This window comes from Gymnogyps californianus, chromosome 19 (assembly GCF_018139145.2).
Source record: "Gymnogyps californianus isolate 813 chromosome 19, ASM1813914v2, whole genome shotgun sequence".
In the NCBI taxonomy this organism is placed as follows: Eukaryota; Metazoa; Chordata; class Aves; order Accipitriformes; family Cathartidae; genus Gymnogyps; species Gymnogyps californianus.
Window position 1 is genome coordinate 8,054,808 of NC_059489.1, and position 12,694 is coordinate 8,067,501.

Here is a 12,694-nt window from a genome sequence, read left to right on the forward strand (position 1 = left end):
CCAGGTGTGCGAGGGAGGAACGCCAACCCCTGAGTCACGGGCACCCTCTCCTCCCTCCCCGGCTGGGATAAAGCTTGTCCTCACCTGGGATCCGATCTCATTTATTGCGGCTCCCACCTTTCCTCCCCGCCAGCCCCCCGGGAGGGAGAGGCAGCAGCTCCGGGACGGTGAGGGGAGCGAAAACAAAGTCGATATTTGACTGGAGGGTACAGAAATCAGCAGGGAGGTATGTGGGATCGCGGGCTGCCTGCCCTCCCTGCCGGACTGGAAGTTGACGTTTAACCGGAAAGAGAAAAGGGACAGAAAATAGAGAGGAGGGAGGGAAAAAAAAAAAAAGAAAGAAAGAAAAGGCCAAGGCTGGAAATCAAGTTGCGGCAGTGAAGCAGCGCGTTCCCCCTCTGCCTTCGGAAGAATTTCTTGGCTTGGTGTGTGGGTGCCTGTTATTCGGGCTGCAGCGGAGGATTTGGACACTGAGTCAGACCCAGCGCTAATGAGGTTTGTGGAATTAATTAATCTGTGCTCTTTAGCGTCCAGCTTGCTTTAATTTTGCTGTGTTGATTAAACGGGGGGGTGAAATAAGGCGCGGGGTTCCTTGTGTGAGCAGGTAGGCAGGGCACGGAGCGAGGGGGCTCAGCTCCCTGCCTGCTTGTTCCCCCTTTTTCCTCTGGTTTTGGTTGTCGGACGCAGTCTCGTGCCTCTCAGCCGGCTGGGAACGGCAACGCTCGTGACCAAGCAGAGCTTTGCAGGGCTGCAAGGGGCAGTTTTTGTCTCTGAAGGTATTTGGGTGGGGGGCTGTGGAGTGGAGGTGCAGGTACGGCAGCGTGGTAAGGCGGAGCAGAGCCCTTTGGGGACCATTTGTTGCAGGTTTCAAAGGTTGCTCTCTCCGTCCGCCCCGCTTCCAGGGGAAAAGGCGGTTGTGCCTTGGAGCTGGCACCCAGGGAAAGCTTTCACAGGTGAAACTGCGTGAGGTCGGCCGGGCTGCGAGTGGCTCCGACCCGCTGAAACCACGGAGGTTGTTTTGCAGAATGGGTGCTGCCTGCGACCCCCTGCGAGGGGGGAGCGAGGGGAGGGGGTGTCCCTGGAGGAAAAGACCACGGGGGAGTGGGGGTTCAGGGTGGGCTTTGCTGAACCGCAGCTCTTGGGGTATTTGTGAGCTGGTGGATCTGAAATGGATGGGAAATAGGGAAATGGACAGTAGGATTGGTGTGAGGGAGCCGACAGGCGTGGGTTAGGTGGGGGAAAAGGGGGATGAGGAGCACCCATGGAGGAGAGGAGGAGGAAAAGTGTCTTGTGGGGCCAAAGGAGCAGAGAACGTGCTGGGAGCAGCACATGGGGAGGCGCGGGGGGGACAGGAGGGTCCCGGGGCTCTGCTGGCCTTTGGGCAGCCCCACAGGCAGGGTCCCAACCTTCCCCCCTGCCCCTTGGGGTTCCCCCCTGCCCAAACCCGGGGGCAGAGGGAGGAGATGGTACCGCAGCCATGGGCCCTTTGCTGGCACAGGGTGGTGTTGGCCACTCCCCAGCTCCCAGCAGCTCTGTGTGGGTCCCCAGGCTGGGTCCTGCTGTGTTTTGTTCTTCGCTGGAGGATGCCAGGGACTGTGTCTGGGGTCTGGAGCTTGACCTGGGAGCCGAGATCCCCCTTCTTGCTGGAAACAACAAATGGTGACACTCGCATGGAGTCTCCCAGCTGCAGAGGCACAGCTGGGGAAGGAGGGGAAATGGACGGGGAAGACAAACAAAATCAAAGACAAATACGATTTCATGTTTAAGTGACACTTCGATTTGCGGGTCAAGTTTTTGATAGTTTTCTGGGGGTCTGGCTTGATAATTTCAGAGTTTCAGAGCGTGGCCCCCAGGAGCTCTGCACTGCCGCATGTGCTGGGGAGGGAGTAGCCCGGGGAGGGAGAGGGGGGGTGAGTTGTGGCCATGATCCGTGCGCCCGCAACCCTGCCCTGGGAGGAGAACTGAGCCTGCATGAGCCACTGTGGCTGTCACTGCGCTGCCCACGGGGGAGCAGGAGCGGGGTCCCTGGGGGAGGACCTGGCTGCCTTTCTGCTTTGCCTCCATTGCTATTAGCTCTCTCTTGGGACCCCCAGCCCCGGGCTGAGGCTGATCACGGTGACCAGCACCGCCTGCCTGCCCCAGCACGCTGCAAGCGCTGTGGTCCTCAGCACAAATGCAGCAGGTCCTCAGCAGCTGTTCCTCCAGATGCCTCCCATCTACCAGGGCGTCAGTCCCCTACACAGCCCCAGTGCACCCCTCGGCAGGACGGGGGGGTCTGCAGCCACAAAAAGGGGCAATGCCCATCTGAGGGAAGAAAGGCTGCGCCGGGGAGCTTGAGCATCTCCCTGGCTTTCCCACTCCCATGTCCCCAACCTGCTGGGTGCCCCCCGCGTGGCAGCTGGGCCCAGGCTCCCACCACAGGCTCATGGCTCATCATAACCTGCTCCTTGGTCCCTCTCCCCAATCCACCCCGGGGCGATGCCTCGCTTCAGCCTTGTCCTTCCGAGCACGGAGCTGCTGGGGCGGGGATGGGGTGGGGACAGGACGGGACAGGGTGATGAAGCTCTGCCGCTCCAACCCTGTCCTCCGTCTCATTGCTCTAGTAGTTTCTCTGGAGCATCCCCTGTTTTTTGGGGATGAAGTACCCAGCCCGGGCTTCTCCAAGCTCGGTGGTTCCCAGGGTCTTTCTGGAGCAGGTTTGTCGGCTGTGCGAGGTACAGGCAAAGGCTGGGGGAGAGGGAGGAGACCAGGAGGAAATGCTGGAGCAGTGGTCTGGAATGGGGTAGGATGTTTGTGTGCAGCTGGGAGCTGCTCCGCTTCGTTCCTTGGTTTTGCACAACTGAATAGCTTTTTTTGTTGTTGTTGTATTTGTGAAAATCCAACCAAACCCCTGCAGCTTTTCCGAAGTGAAAAAACGGTGTTTTTCCTTCCAGAGGACACTTTTGAAATCAAAGGATGGCCGCTCGCATATTTTTGCACAAATATTACGGACTGGCAAGTGCCCAGCTAAATCCTTGGAGGTTGGCAGTTCACAGGGCAACAGGACGTTAATATCGAGCTGAGTTTTATGGCCTTTTACCTCAGCACTTGAAAAGACATGACAGCAATTTATGTGTCCAAGGCTCAGGGTGTGTCCATCCATCCCGTGGTGACTCTTTCTTGACTTGTGATTAAAGGAGGATGAATTAGGTCTGTGCTTTGAGGCTGCCTTGGAAGATGGGTGTGCGAGCTGAGCAATCCGGTCCCCTGTACTCAAATCTTTTCCTCGTGGCCTTTGCCGTGATGGAAGATGGGATTTGCCAAGTGCTCGGGGGATGTTTTTGCTGTGTTTTCCCTTGACGGGCTCAAAGGACTTCCCTACCCTTTCATCTCACCTCTAACTGGCATCTCCCCATGTCCCTGTAGCGCCAGTCACTGCGCTTGGCACGGCTCGCTGGGGCGGAGCAAGGGAAAAAGGGATTTTCCTGACTTCAGAACCCGCCCATCTTTGTGGCGAGGGACGCAGCGTTTGCCAGCGAGTGGTGGCGTGAGGACTTCTGCTGAAGGAGATCACGGGCATGTCCAGGGATAAGGATAACTCAGAGCCAGTGCTGGGGCTTGGCTGATGGGACGCCCAAGCCAAACCTGCGAAGAGCCTGAGCTGGGGACAGTCAGAGTTGCAGCGAGCTGTGCTCAGGGGCCGCAGGAGGAAAATACAGGGATTTCCTTGGTCAGCCGGTAACTTTTACCTGTAAGAAAAACAGCATATTGGCTACTAGGTCCTGACGAACAGCAAAGCTTCCCTGGGTGTCCCTTGCAGAGATGCTGCCCTGAGGTTTCCATATTTCTCACGTTTCAGCTATGGGGGATTAATTACTGTATGATAAATCCCTCTGAGCACAGCTGACAAGATGAATGAGATACCGACGTCTTGTCATGTGTTACACGTGTATCCAGTGACCGTCATTGAGAACAAAGTGCAAACACCGAGGGAGACATCTCCTCGGGTCGATGCTATGTTGGTTTGAGCCCTGTGCTGCAATGATTTCTGCAGGCACTCAGCTTCATGCGTTCAATGTATTTACATTGGCTTCAGTGGCTGATGCAGGATACAGTGTGACCCAACGCTGTTGATACTAGAGCAGGTCTTTCCAGGGATTTCCCTGGGCCCCAGGTCAGGCCGTTAGTAGCTAAGTCACCAAGTGACTGGTCTGTGTGCTGGATGTCCCCCTGGGAACTCAGACATCTCCACTGCACACAACAACTATTCCCATTTTCCTTCCCTGTTTTAAGTGGTTTTCACATTCTCTTTATTTTTTTAGAATCGGGGCTTACACAGCAAGAAGCTATAAGACGATCCATTTGCATCTTTTATTTCACACTTGCATCTTCCAGAAAGGAGATGCTTTAAAATTGTCTTTATACCAAATCTTCTGCCTTGACTGCTCTCACTTGCTCTGCTGCGGTGCCAGAGTCAGAGCCACCCTCCAGCACGGCAGCCGCAGAGCTCGAGCTCCAGCTTTGTCTCTTTTGTTTACCATGTCCAAATGCTGACTTCTGGAAGGCACTGAGTTTTCTCAGTCACGTGCGGGTGCAGGGAGAATGGTTCACTCTGTTTAGGATTTGGCCTCTGGATCCACGTGAGGGGTCGGGCTGCCCTGGACAGGACAGAGGGGAGCTGCTGGGCTCTCAAGACCATGGATTCATTTAACAGCTCCAAAGCTCCAAGCCTGGCATTTCCCAAGGCCTCACCCTCTATGTATTGTTGGTTTGACCATCCTGGAAACTTTTAGTGCGATAGGAAATAGCTGAAGGGAGGGGTCTGTTTTGCTTTGGGGGAGAGATACAGACAGTTGCTTTGTTTTCCTCCTCTCTTTTCCTTAACCCACCGGGAAAAGCAAGGTCTTGACCTGGTTGGTGCTCGCACGTGCGGATGGCACTGGGCTCCGGCCGGGAGCGGCCTGGACTCCAGCTGCCTGCACCGACCCCACTGCCCGGGGCGACCTGTCAAGCAGGGCACCCCAACTCCGGGGCGCAGGAGTGCTGTGGCGTGGCCGCTGCCCTGCCCTGGCATTGCCGGGGACTTTGAGCCTTTCGCAGATGCCCAAGCAGAGGACGAGCCGCTCTTGGTTTTGCTTTTGTGCCCTGCCCTGCTGAGATCAGAGATTGCTTCTAGGTGTCAGCTTCCCCTGGGCGGGCAGGGCCTCTGCCGGAGCTGCCCCGATCCTCTCCAGGACCATTTCCATCTCTCGGCTCTCCACAACGTAGTGATCCATGTGTTTCAGGAGGAAGAGGATGGATGTGCTGCCACGGGCGTGTGCCGGGCTGCTCCTCCTGTCCCTGCTCTGTGCCACCGGCCTCTGCCAAAGGAGCAAAAGTGAGTGCAGCCGTGGTAGGTCTGTCTGCAGTCTCCCCTTGGTGCTGCCCCATGGGGACTGTGCACACCCCTCCTGGGCTCCAGAAACACTGGTCCTCAGGCGGATAAGACCTGTTGTGTGCCTTTCCTCCTGTTTTCTATCTCCCCAGCATGTGGGGCCCCCCTCTTGCTACCCCAGTGCTGTTTTGTAGCCAGCTTCCACTAACCACCCAGGCAAAACCTCCACTGACTCTCCCAGGAACAGGATCAGCCTTTCTCATGCCCTCCCGCGGCTCACTCGGTTTTCTCTATTCCTGATGCCCTGATCTTTCCTGGTAGATAACCGCTGCGTGCTGTCCCGGGCGAAGAGCTGCACTGAGTGCATCCGAGTGGATAAGGACTGTTCCTTCTGCACTGACGAGGTGAGACCTTGCAGGGGAGCCCGGGGCTCTGCTTCCCACCCTGCTGACGGAGGGATCCCACCACCCCTGGTGAAAGCTGGGAGAGGAACCAGAGAGCAGGGTCAGCTTCTGGCTCCAGCTTCTCTCTGCAAAGAGCTGTCCTGGATGGGAAGCGCCAAAACGTGGGTTTCCTTTGGTGCGGACAAATGGGAAGGAAGGGGGGTCCGGGGCAAACTTGCAGGAATTCAGGAGTTTATCAGAAAATGCCAGTGTGCCAGACCTGAAACAGTGTGTGCGAGGGATGGAGGGGAGAGTCTTATCCCAGACAACCCAGTAACTCACTGGTGGTCACATTTCCCTGGTGCTGGGGGACATTGGCTCTTCTGTGTGAGACTCGTCCCCATCTCTCTGCCCTGCTCTGGCTCCCAGAGGCTCGCTACTGGCCTCAGCAGAGGACCCTGCTTCCTGACAAGTGCCTTTTTCCCCTTGCACGGAGGATTTGCTGCTTTCTGTGGTCGTAATGTTGTTCTTGCCCCCTTGGCAGAGCTTTGAAGAGTCTCGCTGCAACTTGCGGGAGAACTTGCTGCGGTACGGCTGCAGGGAGGCCAGCATCGTGTACACCAGGGGCGAGATGCGGACCCAGCAGGTGGGTGCTGGGGAGACAGCCCTTGCTCGGCTGCTTCTGAGGGTTCCCACCTCCTCAGTGTCTTTCATGTCCTTCATCCTCCTCTAGAGTCTTCAGCAGGAAAAAAACAAAATCCAGACCTCTGTTTACGTAGGGTCTACTCAAAAACAACGCTCTGCCTTTGCGAGCTGGTGAACCTGTTGGCAACCAGCACTGGTCGCTTAGGGCTGGGGTGGCTTTTCAGGCAAAACAGATGTAAGCAAAATGCCAAGGTCTGGAGGAGGCGCCCAGCTGGGCACACGTGGACATGGGGGAGGCTGCCTCGGTCCCCGGCTGTACATGAGGAAAGGGAGTGTGATCATCCCTGCCTTTCCACTTCCCACGTATCCCCCTGCTCCTTGCCTCCTCCTCATTGCATCTGCTCAGGAGATGGAGTCCATCCCCTTCACATCACTCTTTCTTCACAGAATCTCAGTATCAACAGGTCCCTGCAGAGGACTCAGGTGTCCCCCCAGGGCATGTTCATGCGGCTGCGAGCTGGGGAGGAGATGAGCTTCAACATGGATGTCTTCCAGCCCTTGGAGAGCCCTGTGGATCTCTACATCCTCATGGACTTCTCCTACTCTATGTCTGATGATCTGGACAACCTCAAAAGCATGGGCCAAAACCTAGGTGAGACCAGAGCTGGGAGAAGAGGGAAGCCAGCTCCTGTGCTGATGAAGGCAGGCGGCTCACTCCTGCCTGCAGCCGTGTGCTCTCTGCCAGCACCAGAGAAAGGAATACAACTGGCAAAGGGCTGAGAGGTGTCGGTTTTAGTTAGAGTTTCTTATTATCGCTGCTTTGTGCAGCTTTGTGGGGGGATGTCTCTCCTGGCCCTGCAGGGATCATCATGTGTGCTCTCTCCTTTCAGCCCAGTGTGGGGGCTGGTGCCCTGCAGAGTTGATCTGTGTGATGGCTTTGGCATCTTGAACCTATATAGGTGTGGTGTGTGCTATTGCAGAAGCTCCAATCTTGGAAAGGGGCTACCAAAGGTGGTATAGGTTTCTACACTAAAAAAGGCAAGCCCAAAGAGCTTAAGAACTGACAGTTTGGGAGTCTTATCTAAGACCTGACTAGCAGCGAAGATGCCCGGGACTTCTTTCCCTGGAGCAGCGACCTCGCAGATGTCTCTTTATTCATGTGTTCACTCCTCCCTCCCTTCCTCTCCTCCCAGCGGAGTTCCTGCAAGCCCTGACCTCCAATTACACCATCGGATTCGGCAAGTTTGTGGACAAAGTCTCATCCCCTCAGACAGACATGAGACCAGAGAAGTGAGTGAGGCCAATGGGTCCCCGGGATGGGAGCAGAGAGGGGAGGGCAGGCGCCTTCTGTTTCTGCATGGCTTTTCTAATCTTCTTTGTCTGCAGTGCAAGAGCCTCCATCCATTTCTCCCTTCATTGCAAATGTCTTCTCTGGCCTCCCTGCCCTGTGCTCAAGGCTTGCTGTAGCACCATGCCAACGTCAGCAGTGTCCTCCTCTGCCTCCATACCTTCCCCGCTCTGCCATGACAGATTGCACGTCTTATCTTCTCCATCTCTGCCCTCATCCCTCCTGCTGCTCCCCCTCCTCCTCTCAGTGCTGATGGCTTGCCAATTCAACTTCGTGCCTTCCCTTGAGGGAATCCCCAGCCCCCGGGTGCTCTCCCCATCCTTCCTCTCCTTGCACCCAGACATCCCTTTGCTCCTGCCCCCTGCTAAAACCCTGCTCTCCCCCTCTCTCCTAGGCTGCGTGAGCCCTGGAACAACGCTGACTCCCCCTTCTCCTTCAAGAATGTCATCCGCCTGACCAGCAACATCAACCACTTCAGCCAGGAGCTCAGGAAAGAGCGCATCTCTGGCAACCTGGATGCCCCGAGGGCGGCTTTGATGCCATCCTGCAGACAGCTGTTTGCAAGGTGACGGTGACCAGGGGTGCAGGAGCCGTGTGGGCAGGGCTCTGTTTTTAATGAGTGGATCTTCTTGATACTGGGTGATGAGCAAAAGAGCAGCACGCTGGGCAGCTGCTGAGACAGCCAGGGAGCGCAGGTTATACGTTCAGCTGCAGTTGGTTCTTGCCCTCGCAGCCGCACGCTCCCGGTGCTGAGTTGTTTTGCATTCCCAATTTTTCCTAAGTCTTAGACCATCTGTGTGTATATCTCTGGTGTTTGAATCCCAGCACAGGAGCTGCTTGCTGGGCACCCTGCATATGCTCTTTGCTCTGTCCTGCTTCGTGCCCACAGTGGTGAAACTCCGCTCCCTGGAAAATGGCCCGCTTGGGCTTGGCCGTTTGGCTGAGGGATGAGCACAGCTCCAAACACGTCCAGAAAAGCGTGGGCCTGCCCCCTGTACATATATGTGCCTGGCACCGAGCTGCTGGGAGACATGCTATGCATTGGGGGTGCAGATGGGGGAAGCAGAGACCTGCTGGCTTGGATTCCCAGGGCCACGTAGCTGGTTGCGTTTGCTGCCAAGTGGAGGTGGTGCCTTGCCCCTTGGATTTTCCATCTCCTGCCAGTGCTGGCCTGCCAACGGCTGCAAGTGCTGTGCAGTGGTTTGAACAGCACAGAGATGAAGGTTCCTTCTCCCCCTCCCCGGCTACAGGATAAGATCGGCTGGAGGAAGGACAGCACTCACCTGCTCGTGTTCTCCACTGAGTCTGCCTTTCACTACGAAGCTGATGGTACCAACGTCCTGGCAGGGATCCTGGCGAGAAATGATGAGCAGTGTCACCTAGACACCAGTGGCACCTACGTGTATGACACCAAGCAGGACTATCCTTCGGTGCCCACCCTGGTGCGCCTGTTGGGCCAACACAACATCATCCCCATCTTTGCTGTCACCAACCACTCCTACAGCTACTATGAGGTGAGGACACCACGGCGGTGGTGCCACGTGGGCTTACCTTTCCTCCAGGACCATTGCTCCTCTGCCTGCAGCTCGGCTGTGAGGAGAAAGTGTTCTCCCATCTCTTGACCCCAAGTGCTAAACCAACACTTTGACAGTTTGGGAGGGTGCCACAGTGTGTTGGGGGGCTGCTCTGGGTTGTGGGAAGTCTCAGGGTTCATTATCAGGTGCAGGAATCTGGGCTGCTAGAGGGCTCCCCATGTTGGTGTCTGTTTCTTGTAAAGCAATGGGGACACAGAGCTGGAGAGTAATTTAGGTTGAAAGGGACTTTTGGAGGTCTCTGGTCCAAGCCCTGCTCAAAGCAGAGCCCACTTCAGTGCTAGAGGAGGTTTCTCAAGGCCTTGGCTCAGGAGGCTCCTGTCTCTCTGCAGAAGCTGCACAAGTATTTCCCCATCTCTGAGATCGGGGTGCTCCAGGAGGACTCTTCCAACATCGTGGAGCTGCTCCGCACAGCCTTTGAGGTAACGGTGCTCTCTGGGGCTTCACTCTCGCTCCCAGGGAAGGCAGAGGGTGGGCACCTCCTGGTGAGCAGGCAGGAGGCAGGATGTGGCCCCCTGGGGCAGGCTATGGGGTGCTCGCAGGTGTACATCAGGCTTGCAGGCTGAAAATCAATGTTGTGGTTATCTTCTGCCACCCAGCGCATCCGCTCCAAGATGGACATCCGGGCAGACTTCGTCCCCAAAGCCATGAAGACAGAGTTCACCACCTCATTGTATGAAAAGACAGAATCTGGCTCCTTCCACATCACCCGTGGGGAAGTGGTAGGTCCTTGGATGGCCCCAGAGGGAAGGCGTGTGTGAGGGACTGAGTCCTCCGCTGCGTCCCTCCTTCCTTCTTCACCTGGGATCGGTCCAGCCGAGCTGTGGTCCAGCAGAGCTGGCTCACTCCTGTGGCGTGTCCCTCCCTTCCAGGGCAAGTTCAACGTGCGCGTGAAGGCACTTGAGTACGTTGGCAGTCAGCACGTCTGCAGCCTCCCTGAGAAAGACCGGCAGGGAGTTATCCACGTGAAGCCCACGTCCCTGAGCGACAGCCTCAAAGTTACAGCCTCTGTCATCTGTGATGCGTGTCCTTGTGAACAGGTACATGGGGTGCATGTTGCAGAGAGATGTCCTCCTCCTGGCCAGCCTGGGGTGGGAACGCGTTGGCCGGCACGTGTAGGTCCCGCTTGACCCCTCACCGTTGCTCAGCAGAGGCTCACCCTGGCCAGGGAGATCTTCATCACTGCCTGTTCCAAGCTGGGCATGTTGTCCTATAGCAGAGCTCGGTCTTGTGGGCAAAACTTTGCCCCTAGATCTGCCTTTCTGATCCCTGAAATGGTCTTGGGGGCAGCTGAGCCCATTCGGCAATGCCTCTTCTCTTACAGCAACAAGAGTTTAGCTCGCCCAAGTGCAGCTTCCATGGGGACTTTGCTTGTGGACAGTGCATCTGCCACCCGGGCTGGTAAGGACTTTGTCCAGCTCCGTACCCCTCCCAGGGTTCCTGCTGGGTCTGGGGACCCACAGTGACACACACTCGTGCCCTGGGCATCCTGCCCAGGACCCTGCTGTCCTGCGCTCTGCTCCTGCCTCTCTCAGCACCATCTCCTCCCCACCAGGCGAGGGGACACGTGCGACTGCTCCCCGGCGTCGTCCCCCAACAACGAAGCCTGCATCCGCCCTGGGGATGTGGAGCCGTGCTCGGGCCGGGGTGAGTGCCTGTGCGGGAAGTGCCAGTGCTACTCCGAGGACCTGACGCAGCGGTTCGACGGGGCATTCTGCCAGTACGACGTCCTGCAGTGCCCGCGTACATCCGGCTTCCTCTGCAATGGTGAGAGCAGCCTCGCTGCCCCCAGCATCCCCCAACTCTGGAATGTGCTGTGCCCTGCTCTGTCCTGGTGGCACAGGCAGGGTGTCCCTGGGCTGGTGGCACTGGCACGGGAGGTTGAGTGACTGGCGATGGGCTGCGGGGACTCTGCGCTTGCAAACGTGCAGGGAGGGATGCCATGGAGTCTGTTTGCAGCCCCTTTGCACCCCAAAGAAAGCGGGAGAGCCACAGACAGGGCCAGGGGAGCGGCACGGCACTGGACCCTGGGTAATTCCTCCTCTTGCGTTGCAGATCGCGGTCGCTGCTCCAAGGGTGCGTGCGTGTGCGAGAGCGGCTGGGAGGGTCCGGGCTGCGAATGTCCCACGAGCAACGACACCTGCATTGACAGCCGAGGGGTAGGTCCTGCCTTGCCTGCCTGAGGGACGACCGGATCAGGCAGGGCTGAAGCAAATGGCCCCGATGCCCGAAGCTCAGGGCCACTGGGAGCTGGCACTTACCTGACTCCCAGTGCCGCTGCGTGTCTACGATTGGTCTCGGACACCGACTGTCACTTCTTCTCTTCCAGGGCATTTGCAATAACCATGGGAAGTGTGAATGCGGTAGATGCATCTGTGACAAGGCTTCGCTGTACACCAGCTCCACCTGCGAAACCAGCTACTCTCTGGTGAGGCTCAGCCTGCGGTCCCTCTGGGTTTATCACTTCTCCTTCCCACGCAGAGCCTCCAGGGAAGGAAAGCAAAGCAGAGATGAAGGCGCATCTCGCTCAGGAGCAAAATCCTGAGCAGGGGTTAGTCTTGCCTGTCCTGCCTTCAGTGGCCAGGAAGGGTTTGGTACGGGAGCTGCTTTGCAGCCGCGGGCTTTCTTTGCCCTCCAGTTCACCAGTGGCAACTGTTCAATGTCTATCTGTGTTTATCTGTACACTGGTGAAGGGCAGAGGTTTGAGGCTCAGCTCCTGGCTTGTTCTGATTTGCCTCAAGACTGGAAAAAAAGACATTTCATGGTCTGGTGCCTCAGTTTCCCCATTGACAAACATGGGCTTAATCCCACAGTGGGAGTGGAGAAAGCTGGCTTGGTCTTATTTTGGAAAGGCCACCTAAAACCCTTGGAGAAGATCTAATCGCTGCCCAAATGCAGGCTGTTGGTATAAGAGATTTTGGAGCCAGCTGTGCTGGGCTCCTGGGCTTATAAATCCTTTGTTACCTGCTTGTTCTCTGCGATTCCTCTTTTTGACCTTGCCCTGGCACCGGGGTGAGGACACAGCGTTGCCTCTCCAGCTCTGCTTTTCGGAGGCGATGTCCTCCCTCGCTCCCCGTGGGCTGTCTCCTGACCGTCCCACCTCGCCCCTCTGCCCAGGGCTTCCAGGCTGTGTGCGAGAGCATCCGGGACTGCGTTCGCTGCCAGGCCTGGGGAACGGGCAACACGAAAGGGAACTGCAGCGCATGCCGCCTCCAGATCCAGATGGTGGAAGAGCTGAAGAAAGGTACCAGGAGAAGCGGAGCTGGGTGCAGACACGTGTGGTGTGTCTCCCATGGGCCCTGCCCCGTGTGTGTGTGTGTGTATGTGGGGCTGCTCCCCAAGCTTTTCCTGGTCCTGATAACTTTGCAACCGT

At 57.1% G+C, this 12,694-nt stretch overlaps 1 protein-coding gene across 1 annotated transcript in view; it reads left to right on the forward strand.

Annotated features, from left to right (window-relative positions):
* The first annotated feature begins 298 nt into the window (after positions 1-298).
* ITGB4 (integrin subunit beta 4) overlaps positions 299-12,694 on the forward strand; it is a 28,873-nt gene continuing 16,477 nt past the window's right edge. The window contains 17 exon segments of the mRNA XM_050908239.1: positions 299-495; positions 5,265-5,356; positions 5,675-5,757; positions 6,281-6,382; positions 6,829-7,033; positions 7,575-7,671; positions 8,124-8,245; positions 8,248-8,294; positions 8,980-9,243; positions 9,654-9,743; positions 9,921-10,043; positions 10,194-10,361; positions 10,646-10,722; positions 10,877-11,088; positions 11,377-11,480; positions 11,651-11,749; positions 12,439-12,565. Coding sequence (XP_050764196.1) covers positions 491-495; positions 5,265-5,356; positions 5,675-5,757; positions 6,281-6,382; positions 6,829-7,033; positions 7,575-7,671; positions 8,124-8,245; positions 8,248-8,294; positions 8,980-9,243; positions 9,654-9,743; positions 9,921-10,043; positions 10,194-10,361; positions 10,646-10,722; positions 10,877-11,088; positions 11,377-11,480; positions 11,651-11,749; positions 12,439-12,565 — 2,017 coding nt within the window. The 5' untranslated portion in view covers positions 299-490.